The sequence below is a fragment of the Mytilus trossulus genome, chromosome 6 (genome assembly GCF_036588685.1).
Source record: "Mytilus trossulus isolate FHL-02 chromosome 6, PNRI_Mtr1.1.1.hap1, whole genome shotgun sequence".
Taxonomy (NCBI): Eukaryota; Metazoa; Mollusca; class Bivalvia; order Mytilida; family Mytilidae; genus Mytilus; species Mytilus trossulus.
Window position 1 is genome coordinate 42,077,302 of NC_086378.1, and position 13,407 is coordinate 42,090,708.

At 32.7% G+C, this 13,407-nt stretch overlaps 1 protein-coding gene across 1 annotated transcript; it reads right to left on the reverse strand.

Moving 5' to 3' along the window:
- Positions 1-1,293: 1,293 nt before the first annotated feature.
- LOC134721359 (uncharacterized) lies at positions 1,294-13,407 on the reverse strand. Its single transcript, XM_063584303.1, has 3 exons — positions 13,173-13,407; positions 3,785-3,903; positions 1,294-2,125 (listed from the first exon to the last, which is right to left on the reverse strand). The coding sequence occupies exons 1-3, from the start codon at positions 13,277-13,279 to the stop codon at positions 1,389-1,391; spliced, it is 963 nt and encodes a 320-aa protein (XP_063440373.1). The 5' UTR covers positions 13,280-13,407; the 3' UTR covers positions 1,294-1,388.

Below are 13,407 nucleotides of genomic sequence, written 5' to 3' on the forward strand. Positions count from 1 at the left end.
TCCTTTGAAGGCATATATGCAATCTTTCTTTTATTCATTCCTTACGATTTCCTTGGTCGCCATCTTGGAAGTACACACCGATATCCATAATTTTATAATGATCAATATTAACTTACCTGCAACTTTTTTTTTATTTTTAGGTTATAAAATACACTTCTATTATAATTTTATTCAATAAAATATGTTTAAAAGTCATTTAAATGTGTTAATATTGATATTTGAAGAGTTATTCGGTAATTACAAGAGTTATTCGGATAATAACACTGTTATTCGGTAATTCGAGGTACCGTCATGGGACGGACGGACTGACGGACGGACAGACAGAGGTAAAACAGTACACCCCCCTTTTTTAAAGCGGGGGTATAATTATATAAGATCATATAACGTAGTTTGTAAAAGAGGGACGAAAGACACCAAAGGGACAGTCAAACTCGTAAATCTAAAACAAACTGACAACGCCATGGCTAAAAAAGAAAAAGACAAACAGAAAAACAATAGTACACATGACACAACATAGAAAACTAAAGAATAAACAACACGAACCCCACCAAAAACTAGGGGTGATCTCAGGTGCTCCGGAAGGGTAAGCAGATCCTGCTCCACATGCGGCACCCGTCGTGTTGCTTATGTGATTACAAATCCGGTAATTTAGATATCAAATACAGTGAGGGAAGGTCCAGTTCTTCATCCTTGGATGAAATTCCAAAGGAACATAGACCAAGGATTTGTATAGTTATACAAATCCTTGCAAAGACCATATTTATGATTATCAAGGAGTATCTGCTTAGTCAGTGTCATCGGGTAGATGCTCGTAGATGTTAAGTTTTCAAGTGAATTGTCAATATCTAAATCATTTATCAAGCAGTTTTGTTTAATGTGATTTACACAAAAAAAATGTTTTGAGGGCTTTATCAGCGGTGACAACATAAACTATACATAGACCTCACTCACTTAATGTATTTACGTATGTTATGTGGTCAAAGCTGAATTTAAAATATTCATTTGTAAATAGCTTCTATATAGGTCTATATAGCCTATATAAATAATAAATAATCTTTATTTAAAAAGGATATCCTCATTTCTTGCAACTAATCCTCCAGAGGTTCCTTATTAAATGATTACAAATGATACAACTAGTCACCAGATTTTAAGCAACCTAAAAGGTGCCAATAGGTGAGCTCGGTCAACAAACCCCTAAGGAGCAACGCAAATCCCTCAATTATGGTAGGGTTCAGGTATTTCTACAAGCAATGCCAAATTCTTTCAGTGGCATTTTTGTCATAAAAACTAAAACATCATTAAAAGTATATTCAATATTATAGCAATTCTAAGTACAATTCTATTACTAGATTTTTGTAAGTCAGTAAGGTAATGCAAATCTTACAATATCAAAAGAAATACATGATACACTGAAATATAGATTTTTCATCTTTGCTTATATCAAAATAAAGTTTTTTTGAGTCCTCTGAATCTTCCCAAGTATAAATGTCTAAATATTCACCCTGCAGTGATTCTCCATAGTAGTGCAACTCAATCTTTGAAACACCATTTTCAATATTTTCCTCAAATTGTTTTAATATTCCTTCTTTGCTACAAAGATGTGCACTGTCAATTGCATATCGTGCATAACTTGTCCAATTTGCATGCTCATAGCCATCTGTATATGTCCAAGTGACCTGAAATCTTTGGTGACCTGTTTTTAATGGTCTTTTAAATTTTTCTATTATCAATGATGATTTTTCTTTGGCAGATTCGGCATATTTTTCCTTCCACCAACTTGGTAATGGAGTTGGTTTCCTTGTTTCTGGGTCAATATACACAACTTGATTTATGTTTGACATCAATTCTGTGCTGTTTCCATCCAAGCTTACGGTTGTAAGTGCATTTAATGAGGTGTTTCCTATGTAACCACCTTGTACTTTTATAAGCAAAGGATTATTCAGAATGGACATATTGTATAAGGCTTTTGAAAAAGTCAGTTGACTAGTTACAAGGAAAGTCATGTGGTCTTTTGTTAAGTCTTTAAAGTCTCGAAAAGTGCTTCCAATATTATCTATTGCAACATGATGCATGTACACACGAGATGAAGAACATAAACTCATCATTTCCCATAACTTTGGTTTACCTATAATACAAAATGATAAAATGTACATTTGGTACATTGATCAAATCAATGCCATTTACAATCTCAATCATCTACTATTAATTTAAGTATGTGGTTAATGCTGTACAATGGGGAAAAGACAGAAAGTTTTATGTTGATTTCTAAAATGATTTTGTAAAATGGTGCTTTCATTATCACCTGTAAACACTGGCACTTGTCTCAGAATTTTTTTTCCTATATACCTTTAATATATCAGGTGTTATATTAAGGTATATAGGAACACATTTTCTGAGACAAGTGCCTGTGCCTGTAAAGCAGAGATGCTGGACAAAAATCATAGTTTAAAGGTTCTGTAAATTCAGAAATTAATGCATACATTTGTTATTGCTATTACCGGTAATAAAGATTTATTATTATTGTAAGTGGGCAAACAAGATCTCACTAGATTCCTAAGTTCAAAGACTCATAACTCCTGCAAAAGTCAACTTATATTTTTTTCTTGTGGACATGCATTTCAACAAATTATGTCCTTATTATCTTAAAAGTTATGACGGATGGACTGTTGTATATTGAGGCCAATAAGTTCAAAGGGGTATAATTCCTAGAAAAAAAATGAATAATAATTTCCTGTTGATATGCACATCTTCATAGTACCCTATGTCATTATTATCAACAGTTTCATGAAATTCTGTTGTGTGGTTTTAGAGGAGTTGCAATTACAAACTGTTGCAGTAGTATATTGAGGCCAATAAGTTCAAAGGGGCATAACTCCTAGAAAAAAATGAATCAAAATTTCCTGTGGATATGCAAATCTACATACTATATCCTTATCAATTACAAAACTTCATGAAATTCTGCCGTGTGGTTTCAGAGGAGTTGCGATAACAAGAACATGACTGACAGACAGATGGACAGGTCAAAAACATTATACCCAACGCAACCAATTGTGTGAGGTATAATTACAGAAACTAATTGGAATGAAACTAAATGAAATGATAATCTGAAAATCAACTAAGGGAGCTACCATTTGATTTTTATGGGGGGGCTAGGATGAAAAATTGTGTCCTGCCTTTTTTTTTTATTTGTAATCTCTGTCCTGCCTTTTTATTTTTCAGTCTATTCGGTCCTGCCTTTTTTTTTCTTAGCTTATCCTGACTTTTTTACAACAATTGTCATCCTGCCTTTTTTTTTTGCCAAGTTACTCATCCTGCCTTTTTTTTTAACTCAAAATCCTGTCCTGCCTTTTTTTTTCAAATTTCATCCTAGCCCCCCCATAAAAATCAAATGGTAGCTCCCTAAGTTAAAGTTGACCTGTATTTAGTTGTCAGTCCCACTGTATTTAAATTTCAAAAGATTTGGTCAAATGTTTTTTTATTTGTCATCACAAATTTTTTTTTAAAAGTAAATGTGTTAATGTATTTTAACTTAGGGGCATAACTCCTGAAAATTGAATGACAAAACCATCAAATTCGAACTTGACCTGTGTTTTATAGTTCAGGATATTGTAATTTTTTGTATTATAAAGTTTCAAATGATTTGGCCAAGCAGTGTAAACAGTATCAGCTGTAAAGTTAAACTATGAATAAATTAAATTAAAATTTATTAATTTTTCAGAAAGTAAGGTTTCAAATCCCTCAGACAAAGTTGACATTGGATGGTGTTGGCTATTACATCTGTTACCTGTTTTGTCATAATCTCTAAATTCTAGACCAGGGTGTCTCATGGTGGCTTCAACTTTCTTGTTATCAGCTGATAAAAGCTGCCAATCTGTACGTTCCATGAACTCTTTTGGTATTCTTCTACCATAAAATAATATGAAAGTTAAATTAATGATAAGAAGCTACTTCCGGTTTATTCAAAGTATAGGTTTCTTCATACTGATTCAAACAAAAAAATGTTTCTATATATTTTTGCCTGAAATAAGTGAGATAATTGTCAAATTCTGGTTAAAAAATGTCACAAATGATAGGTTTATGTATGCATATTTAAAAAATATAGTTTCTCAGGGGTGGATCCAGCCATTTTAAAAACCCAGAGTAAAGGGGGGGGGTTCCAACTATATGCTCCCATTCAAATGCATTGATCGTCCAAAAAAAAGGGGGGGTTCCAACCCCCGGACTCCCCCCCCTGGATCTGCCAATGTTTCTATATGAAATAAAAGGCTATTTCTGGTTTACTCAAGGTCACTTTCGGTTGGTATATGTCAAGGTCATATGTCAATAAAGAGTTTGCAAAGACCCCACGGCTTTCTCATGTACCAAGTTGGAGTTATAATCTTAAATTGAATCATTTCTGGGACAATAACTTCTATAAGATGATATTGGATTGTTTCAGACTAAATGTATCATATCTTTATCAAACTTAGAGAAACATTTTGCACTAGTTCTTTAATATATATCTTCAAATGTGACAGAGGAGAAGTCAAAATTTAGAATATGACCTTGATATTTGCCTCAATTTCATTTCAATGAACCAATGACATCAAATCGATATACCTTAGGTCTCTATCATTTACCATTCATGCTTTACATTCATATATCCCTTAAGTCAAATACAGAAGGGGGGATAACTCCTACAAAGAAAAGTATTCGGTTAAGCAGGGTCAATTTCAAAAGTGCAATAACTGTTCGATATCATATGGAAACCAGATGCTCCGCAGGGCGCAGCTTTATACGACCGCAGAGGTCGAACCCTGAACAGTTGGGGCAAGTATGGACACAACATTTAAGCTTGATACAGCTCTGAATTTGGATTGTGATTAAATAGTTGACACAACATAGGTTCTGACACAGAATGAATGTGGTCTAAGAACTTAAAATTAAAAACTTAAAAATTTAAATTGGACATTTACCTATTATGGTCCAATATCCAAAATCTAAATACATGGTTAGTTCAGCATATCATAGAACCCCAAGAATTTAATTTTTGATGAAATCAAATAATGTTCAATTTTAGACCCTTTAGACCTCAATGTGGACCAATTTGATAACCGGGCCCAAATATTAACCAGATGCTCCGCAGGGCGTAGCTTTATACGACCGCAGAGGTTGAACCCTTAACGGTTGGGGCAAGTATGGACACAACATTCAAGCTGGATTCAGCTCTAAATTTGGATTGTGATTAAATAGTTGACACAGCATAGGTTTCTGACACAGAATGAATGTGTTCTAATGAAATTAAAAATTTTGTTTTCTCTTAGAGCAATTCACTATGCTGTTGAATATTATTCCTCTCAAAAAAATGTTTGAAGAAATTTTCTTTTTATTTATGAAATTTCAAATGAGAAAATTGAACCCAATTTTTTTAATCACATCCCCCTTTCCCTTATTCCAAAACTAATCTCAATTAAAATTTCTAATGGAGTTTGCAACAATTACTACTCATGTAAATACATCATTAAATATTAAGATGTAAAAAAACTGCTTGTTATCACTGAATGGTAAAGATTATTTTAATTTATCAGTTGGGAGTAAAAAGTGAATATACATTGTATTGCATATTGTATATATAACAAAGATTTAAGTTGATTCTGGACAAAGAAAGATAACTCCAAATAAAAAAAATTCTTACAATTAGATATTTCTTGCTTACTATTCTGGACAAAGAAAGATAACTCTAATTAAAAACAAAATTGCTATTTCACAATATTTTGCAATAAGATATTTCTTGCCATTGCGCAATACTGTGCAATTAAAAAGACTTGCTATTGCACAAAACTTAATATAATAATTTTAGATCCTGATTTGGACCAACTTGAAAACTGGGCCCATAATCAAAAATCTAAGTACATGTTTGGATTCAGCATATCAAAGAACCCCAAGATTTCAATTTTTGTTAAAATCAAACTAAGTTTAATTTTGGACCCTTTGGACTTTAATGTAGACCAATTTGAAAACAAGACCAAAAATGAGGAATCTACATACACAGTTAGATTTGGCATATCAAAGAACCTCATTTATTCAATTTTTTATGAAATCAAACAAAGTTTAATTTTGGACCCCGATTTGGACCAACTTGAAAACTGGGCCGATAATCAAGAATCTAAGTACATTTTTAGATTCAGCATATCAAAGAACCCAACCGATTAATTTTTTGTCAAAATCAAACAAAGTTTAATTTTGGACCCTTTGGACCTTAATGTAGACCAATTTGAAAACGGGACCAAAAGTTAAAAATCTACATACACAGTTAGATTCGGCATATCAAAGAACCCCACAATTTTGATGAAATCAAACAAAGTTTAATTTTGGACCCTTTGGGCCCCTTATTCCTAAACTGTTGGGACCAAAACTCCCAAAATCATTACCAACCTTCCTTTTATGGTCATAAACCTTGTGTTTAAATTTCATAGATTTCTATTTACTTAAACTAAAGTTATTGTGCGAACACCAAGAATAATGCTTATTTGGGCCCTTTTTTGGCCCCTAATTCCTACACTGTTGAAACCAAAACTCCCAAAATCAATCCCAACCTTTCTTTTGTGGTCATTAACCTTGTGTCAAAATTTCATAGATTTCTATTAACTTAAACTAAAGTTATAGTGCAAAAACCAAGAAAATGCTTATTTGGGCCCTTTTTGGCCCCTAATTCCTAAAATGTTGGAACCAAAACTCCCAAAATCAATACCAACCTTCCTTTTGTGGTCATAAACCTTGTGATAAAATTTTATAGATTTATATTCACTTTTACTAAAGTTAGAGTGCGAAAACTAAAAGTATTCGGACGACGACGACGCCAACGTGATAGCAATATACGACGAAATTTTTTTCAAAATTTGCGGTCGTATAAAAATCTAAATACATGGTTAGATTCAGCATATTGAAGAACCCCATATATTCAATTTTTGTTGAAATCAAAAAGTTTAATTGACCCTTTGGAGTCCAAAGTTTGGACCTTAATGTAGACCAATTTGAAAACGGGACAATACTGTACAATTGAAAATTTCTTGCTATTGCGCAATACTGTGCAATTGAAGATTTCTTGCTATTGCACAATACTGTGCAATTGAAGATTTCTTGCTATTGCGCAATACTGTGCAATTGAAAATTTCTTGCTATTGCACAATACTGTGCAATTGAAGATTTCTTACTATTGAGCAATACTGTGCAATTGAAAATTTCTTGCTATTGCACAATACTTAATATAATAATTTTGGACCCCGATTTGGACCAACTTGAAAACTGGACCCATAATCAAAAATCTAAGTACATCATGTTTAGATTCAGCATATCAAAGAACCCCAAGAATTAAATTTTTGTTAAAATCAAGCTAAGTTTAATTTTGGACCCTTTGGACCTTAATGTAGATTAATTTGAAAACAGGACCAAAAATTAAGAATCTGAATACATGGTTAGATTTGGCATATCAAAGAATGGCAATAATTAATTTTTTGATGAAATCAAACAAAGTTTAATTTTGGACCCTTTTGGCCCCTAATTCGTTGGGACCAAAACTCCCAAAATCAATCCAAACCTTCCTTTTGTGGTCATAAACCTTGTGTTAAAATTTCATAGATTTCTATTAACTTATACTAAAGTTATTGTGCAAAAACCAAGAAAAATGCTTATTTGGGACCTGTTTTTGGCCCCTAATTCCTAAACTGTTGGGACTAAAACTCCCAAAATCAATCCCAACCTTTCTTTTGTGGTCATAGACCTTATGTTAAAATTTCATAGATTTCTGTTTACTTATACTAAAGTTATTGTGCGAAAACCAAGAAAAATGCTTATTTGGGCCCTTTTTGGCCCCTAATTCCTACACTGTTGGGACCAAAACACCCAAAATCAATCCCAACCTTCCTTTTATAATTATAAACCTTGTGTTTAAATTTCATAGATTTCTATTTACTTTTACTAAAGTTAGAGTGCGAAAACCAAATGTCTTCGGACGACGACGACGCCAACGTGATACCAATATACGACCAAAAATTGTCAATTTTTGAGGTCGTATAAAAATTCGTTAGGGGTTCTGCAGAACCCAGTGTCTCACCTACTTTTGCTGTTAATCGCACACTCAACAAAAATGAGGAAAAATATCAATAAAAATATTCCTCTCCATACTATCTTTTGATTGTAAGATAGAAGCTTGTCCAAGTTTGGTAAAAATACAGGATAGTTTATGAATCTTATAATGTTTTAAAGACTTTAACTGCAGACTGTATGTTATGTTAAATGGAAGAAAAACTAAAACACAGAAAAAATGGTATTTTATTTTTACAAAATTTACTTCTGGATACTATCTTATGAACATAAACAAGCTTCTGTCCAAGTCTGGTAGAAATCCAGGATAGTTTAAGAAAGTTATTATACGGTGCAGGAAATGCTTAATACCCTTCGGGAGCACCTGATTTCACTCCCGTTTTTTAGTGGAGTTCAGGTTGTTTCTTATTTATTATTTATAACTGTTGATGTAAATGTCCTTTGGTTTTGTGAGTCTTTGTTTACTCCTTGGTTTTGATTGTTATTGTCTTATTAAAATTTCAAAAACTTTAAATACAGAGTTTATGCTAAATTTTCATGGATAATGTACCAGTGCCCTAGCATGCACATTTTCAGAAAGAATAAAATTAAATAATGTGATTTTTTTACAATCAAAATCTGAGACTACTATAACACATTTATGGGGTTTTATTCATTACAGAAAGGGGGATTTTCCTATTTTCGGACAATATCTCAAAAATGCTTTGAACAGTCTTCATGAAACTTTGCTGCTCAGGGTTGGACCTCTGCGTGCGTATCCAGCTGCGCTCAGTGAAGCAGTTTATTCCAAAATACAGGATATACTGTAGCCATAATTATAGATAGATATTAACCACGGAAATCTGTTTTGCATTTTGGCTGTACATATGTACAGTGATCATGGTGATGATTGAAGTTGTAAGAAATATGTATAAATATATATATGCTAAATTATGTTTTATTTAAACAGCAGTATCGATACAAAATATATATGCTAAATTATGTTTTATTTAAACAGCAGTATCGATACAAATTTAAACTACATTTTGACTGAGACTAAATGTAGTTTAAATTTGTATCGATACTGCTGTTTAAATAAAACATAATTTAGCATATATATATTTATACATATTTCTTACAACTTCAATCATCACCATGATCACTGTACATATGTACAGCCAAAATGCAAAACAGATTTCCGTGGTTAATATCTATCTATAATTATGGCTACAGTATATCCTGTATTTTGGAATAAACTGCTTCACTGAGCGCAGCTGGATACGCACGCAGAGGTCCAACCCTGAGCAGCAAAGTTTCATGAAGACTGTTCAAAGCATTTTTGAGATATTGTCCGAAAATAGGAAAATCCCCCTTTCTGTAATGAATAAAACCCCATAAATCGGAAACGCATAGTCCAATATGTATAAAAATCAAAAGGGAGCTCATGATGATAGAAATAAACAAAATTTCTGGCAAATTGGTGAAATTGTTTTTGAGTTATTGTTAAGTGGGAAATCCCCCCTTTTTAAATGAGTAAAACCCAAAAAACTCAGAAACGGTAGTTCTGAAATTGATCAAAAACGAAAGGGCGCTCATGTCAATAGATATAAACAATTCCCAAAAGTTTCATGCATATTGGTTTGTTGGTTAAAGCGTTTTTGAGTTAATGTCTGACATGTTGACGACGGACGGACGGTCAACAGTATACCATATAAAAGAGGGTGGTAATGGGGGTACCTTCATGATGAATAACGATAAAAATTCTTGCCGAATGACGTTTACGGTAATTTTTGGTGCATGACGATAAAATATACACTTTCTTTTAGACGATAAAAAAATTGACTGATTTTGACGAATCACTTTAAATTTTCCACCAAAACATTAACGATAATTATTTGAGAACCCTGACGAATCACGATAAGGATAGTTTGACAAATCACAGTAAAATTTTAACCAATTTGATGCTAATGGTAGCTGAAAATGACCGATTGACGCCTGATGGTAAAGGGCATTACTACCCTCATAAATACATCCTGTAAACAGGCATATAAAAACTTGTAAGCTAATGTTGATTTGTCACATACAAATGTTTCTATGGAATATTTGTCCAATTTCTGTATTGTACCTTTGATATTCGTTCACACATGCTTTTTATTCACGAAAACCTAGAGGTTTTGAAAAATATTGCTATTTATATTAATAAATGTTTGAACTGAGAAAACTATCAATATAGTATAGATATTGTTTTATTTAAGACGTTGAGAAATATTGTCTGTAGTGTTAATAATAGATATATTGGAATGCCTTTTTTATGTGCATGGCTCTGATCTGGCTGTGGATTAACTTGTGCTTAACTTTTCAAAATATTTACAACCTATTGAAATATTATCATAAAATTCTTTTCTTAAAGGGAAACTTCGCAAAAAAATCAAAAATTGATATTATGTTCATTCTGTATAAAAATGCTCAGATTCATAGATATTAAAGTTTTATTCCGCTAGATAAGCAATCACCATCGATTTTAAGCGGTCAGCCATTTTGTGTTCTTTCCCGATTAATAAAAACGATATGTCTATAAACCACAAAGAAACAAAACTACAGTAACCGATGTAGTCGTAATTGCGATATCTTGTCAATCGTACGGTTGTTTTATCCGACCAAGGATTTGTATAGTGTATCACTATACAAATCCTTGATCCGACTAACTAACTTGATACGGAAAATATTCTTATTTTTTTAAATTACCATGGTCTGTTGTTTTAAAACTGTTGATATTGAAATTAGGTGAAAAGTCAAAGTTGAAATCATAAATAAGTGTTCTGTGAAAATTGTTTTCGAAAATCTAATTTGTTCATAATTCATTAATAAACTTTTTTCAAATATATTTTGATCTTCCCTCATCTGATCACCAGCATGGCTAAAGGTATAACTACCAAAGGTATTGTGAGGGGTGTGAGGTGACACGTCCAGGTATTCAAGCGATTTCCTGTCGGGCTTGCAAGTTCATGCATCGTTTCACTTCTGCAGGTATTGATCAGTGTACACGGCTGATAACTTATAACTTATAACTTTCCATTTTGAACTATCAGATGTATAATATACAACTCTGTCTTACTTGTCATTACTAAACTCATACGCTTGTTTATAAATAACATTTCTGGTGTAAAGAATATTATTCATAAAAATATAAATAATATCCAAAAAATAAGATTTGATGAAATTAAAATCTATTTAAATATTTTTTCCAAGGGTGAATTTGGGAAAATGTAATAAATACTCATTGTCAATAGTGAAGGACAGATTGGAACAAACCAGAAATATTGATTTAAAAAAATGTATGGTTATAAAGGGGACACTGACATACGAAGGTCAACTTTATCTAAGGTGCATTTTTTACATAATCTATATAGGTTTTAGCATATCTATCTGTCTCTACTTTTAGGGGATCTGCACTTATTCTGATCTTGCACAGTGCTTGTCTATCTTTAAATTCTTTTAATTGCAGATATTTTTCTGTACCAAAAAAATGTTTAATTGAAAAATAAGTCAAGAGTTTACCTCTACCTGATTTAACAGTATTTTCTCTAAATTCTTTCCAATGATTATGAAAACTTGTACATTATTTATTCTTAACTATAGTACATAAACGGCCAACACTTACATTTAAGTTTGGTAAGTCTAGTTCTGTCATTAAATAGTCAATACTAGAAAACCATGTAGTGATATTGTTTGCATGTAACGTTTTTATAAGCCTTGTACAGTCATGACAGTATATAGAATTGTACAAATGTACAAGTACAAGTTTTTTATTATCATTATTATACATTTTTGTGTATTTTTCCTTAACATTGACATGGGGTCAGACCCATAATCCGACAGTCCCATAATCCGACAGTACTGTAGTCCGACAGTTCTATAATCCGACAGAACGATAGTCCGACAGTCCTTTAATCCGACAGCCCGATAGTCCAACGCACAGTCACTTGTCTCTGAAAAACATGCATATAAAAACATGGAACGATTGTAATTTATTTTTTTTACGCAAAAAAATCATGTGTCAAATCGATCAGTAAGACGTCTTCCTACCTGTAAACTAACCCGTACCCTGCGGGTGTGACCTGAGAAAAATAAATAACCCGGGAATTCTGAAAATGTGTAAACTCAAATCACCTGACCCATTTCAGTGCATGGCTTCACTTGACAGCATCTTCATCAAAAACTACCTCGACTAAACTTTTAACCAAAACTTTAACTTTAAGCGGGACGGACAAACGAACAGACGCACAGACCGGAAAACATAAAACCATAAATCAGGCATAATAATACTTTCACTATTTTTCTACCTTAGAGCAATTAACAAATAAAAATATTTGAAAATTACTTTTTTCATCTATAATACATCCTTTACTTATTTAACTTTTTTTTATTATTATCTAATATCATACTACATAGCAAGTCAAGGTCGGTAAAAACTTCCACTTGTTGAACATTGGAAACGGGCTGTGTATGGACTGTATAGCCATACAAGGCCGATTAGAACTTCAAATATAAGTAAAAGCATTTACCGACCGTGCATGTGTTGTATAGGTAGTCTAGATCGGCAAAACACCCGTCAGAGACTTATAGTAGTGTCTCTCCTTCAATATTATTAGTAACATGGTGTGTTAGTGACCTAATACGAGATAAATGGGGTGAGAGCGAAGATTCCGCGCTTCATACAATCAAGCTCCTCTCCCCTCAGCAGAAGAGCTTCGTGTCGGACCATCGGACTGTCGGAATATCGATCCGTCGGACTATCAGACTGTCAGACTACTGGACTGTCGGAATTTAGGGTTGTCGGATTATAGCTACGCTCCCCATTGACATTATTTTCTAACAAATTTGTAACTTTTCCTTCATTTAACTAAGTGTGTATATGTTAAGTATGTTTAAATGAGCATATGTTCCCATAGTTTAGAAATTTATTCATTATAGTTGAAAAATACAGGCCAAGTTTAGATGTTTATGAAGTGTCCTATATTTTGACTTTGTTTAGCATGTTTAGTGGAACCTTAGTTTTTTCTTCTGAATTAATTTTTAAATATACAAGTTTCATTCCCACAATAACTTACAGATAACCTGTAGAATTCTTCTTCATTATGATGTTTGACAAACTTCGAAAGGGTTGAGAGAACCTCCCAAACTTGTATAGTTTGTCACAGAAAATGACCCCTTTCATCCTATTCTGTTCTGTATGTTAGATGTTATTTCGACCCTTTTTACCGGCTCGGAACACAATCTCTACGTTACATTTTTGCCACCGATATGATCTATATATCAGACGATGATCTACTCGTAGTTTTGTTT